Below are 745 nucleotides of genomic sequence, written 5' to 3' on the forward strand. Positions count from 1 at the left end.
TTAATTTGTTGGCGTGGCCTCTTGGTATCAGTAGGCGGATTATCGGCCGAGACACCATTTAGCAGGTTTCGAGCTCTTAGCAGCGCTTTATAAAAGCTCTTTGTATAAACAAGCGTCGAAAAAGTAATCACGCAAATCGCAGATGAGTTTTTGAGATCGATATTGGTTCGAAAACAATGGGCTTGGTCAAGATAAAGAAAAATCTCGTCATTTTTCAAGTTGTACTTGGTTTGAAGAAAAGAGAATTGGTCCTCTACAGGCAAATCTTTCCCAATTCTGCCAATGTCCATTTGATAAACAATCGCACTTTCCTTGTCATCGTAATAGACCACGCACTTGTATCTCTTTGAAGCCAAGATATTTTGTGCTACCTTGGCGTTGGAGTGATCCTTCAAAAGAGCTCCAACATCAAACAATGCCGTAGTGCTGGTTTCCAAAATAAAGGCCATCAACGCATCAAATTGATTATCTTTGGCGATACGAAGCCCAAGGCTGTGAATGAAACCGGTATGATTGTGAATTTCAGGGTAATCTTTCGTGTAGCAATTTAGAGGAGGAAATGCAAACGAGTTTTGGATTCGCCTCTCTATCACAGAAGACTGGCTGACATCAATGTCAACATTCGGAATCACCTCAAAGTTCTTCCAATTGTACAAAGTGCTGCTGTATGCAAGAATCTGGCTGCAAGATAAAATAAATTCAACAACCGACGATACCAGCTGATGATGTGATGTCTTGATGCCTT

The 745-nt window shown here is 40.9% G+C and overlaps 1 protein-coding gene across 1 annotated transcript; it reads right to left on the minus strand.

The window, feature by feature from the left end:
• DI09_461p10 (uncharacterized protein) lies at nucleotides 1-745 on the minus strand (the record flags this gene model as incomplete). Its single annotated transcript, XM_013382075.1, has 1 exon — nucleotides 1-745. A coding segment is annotated over one exon (745 nt), but the record flags the coding sequence as incomplete, so codon positions are not given.

Source organism: Mitosporidium daphniae, assembly GCF_000760515.2.
Source record: "Mitosporidium daphniae strain UGP3 chromosome Unknown contig-457, whole genome shotgun sequence".
Taxonomy (NCBI): Eukaryota; Fungi; Microsporidia; genus Mitosporidium; species Mitosporidium daphniae.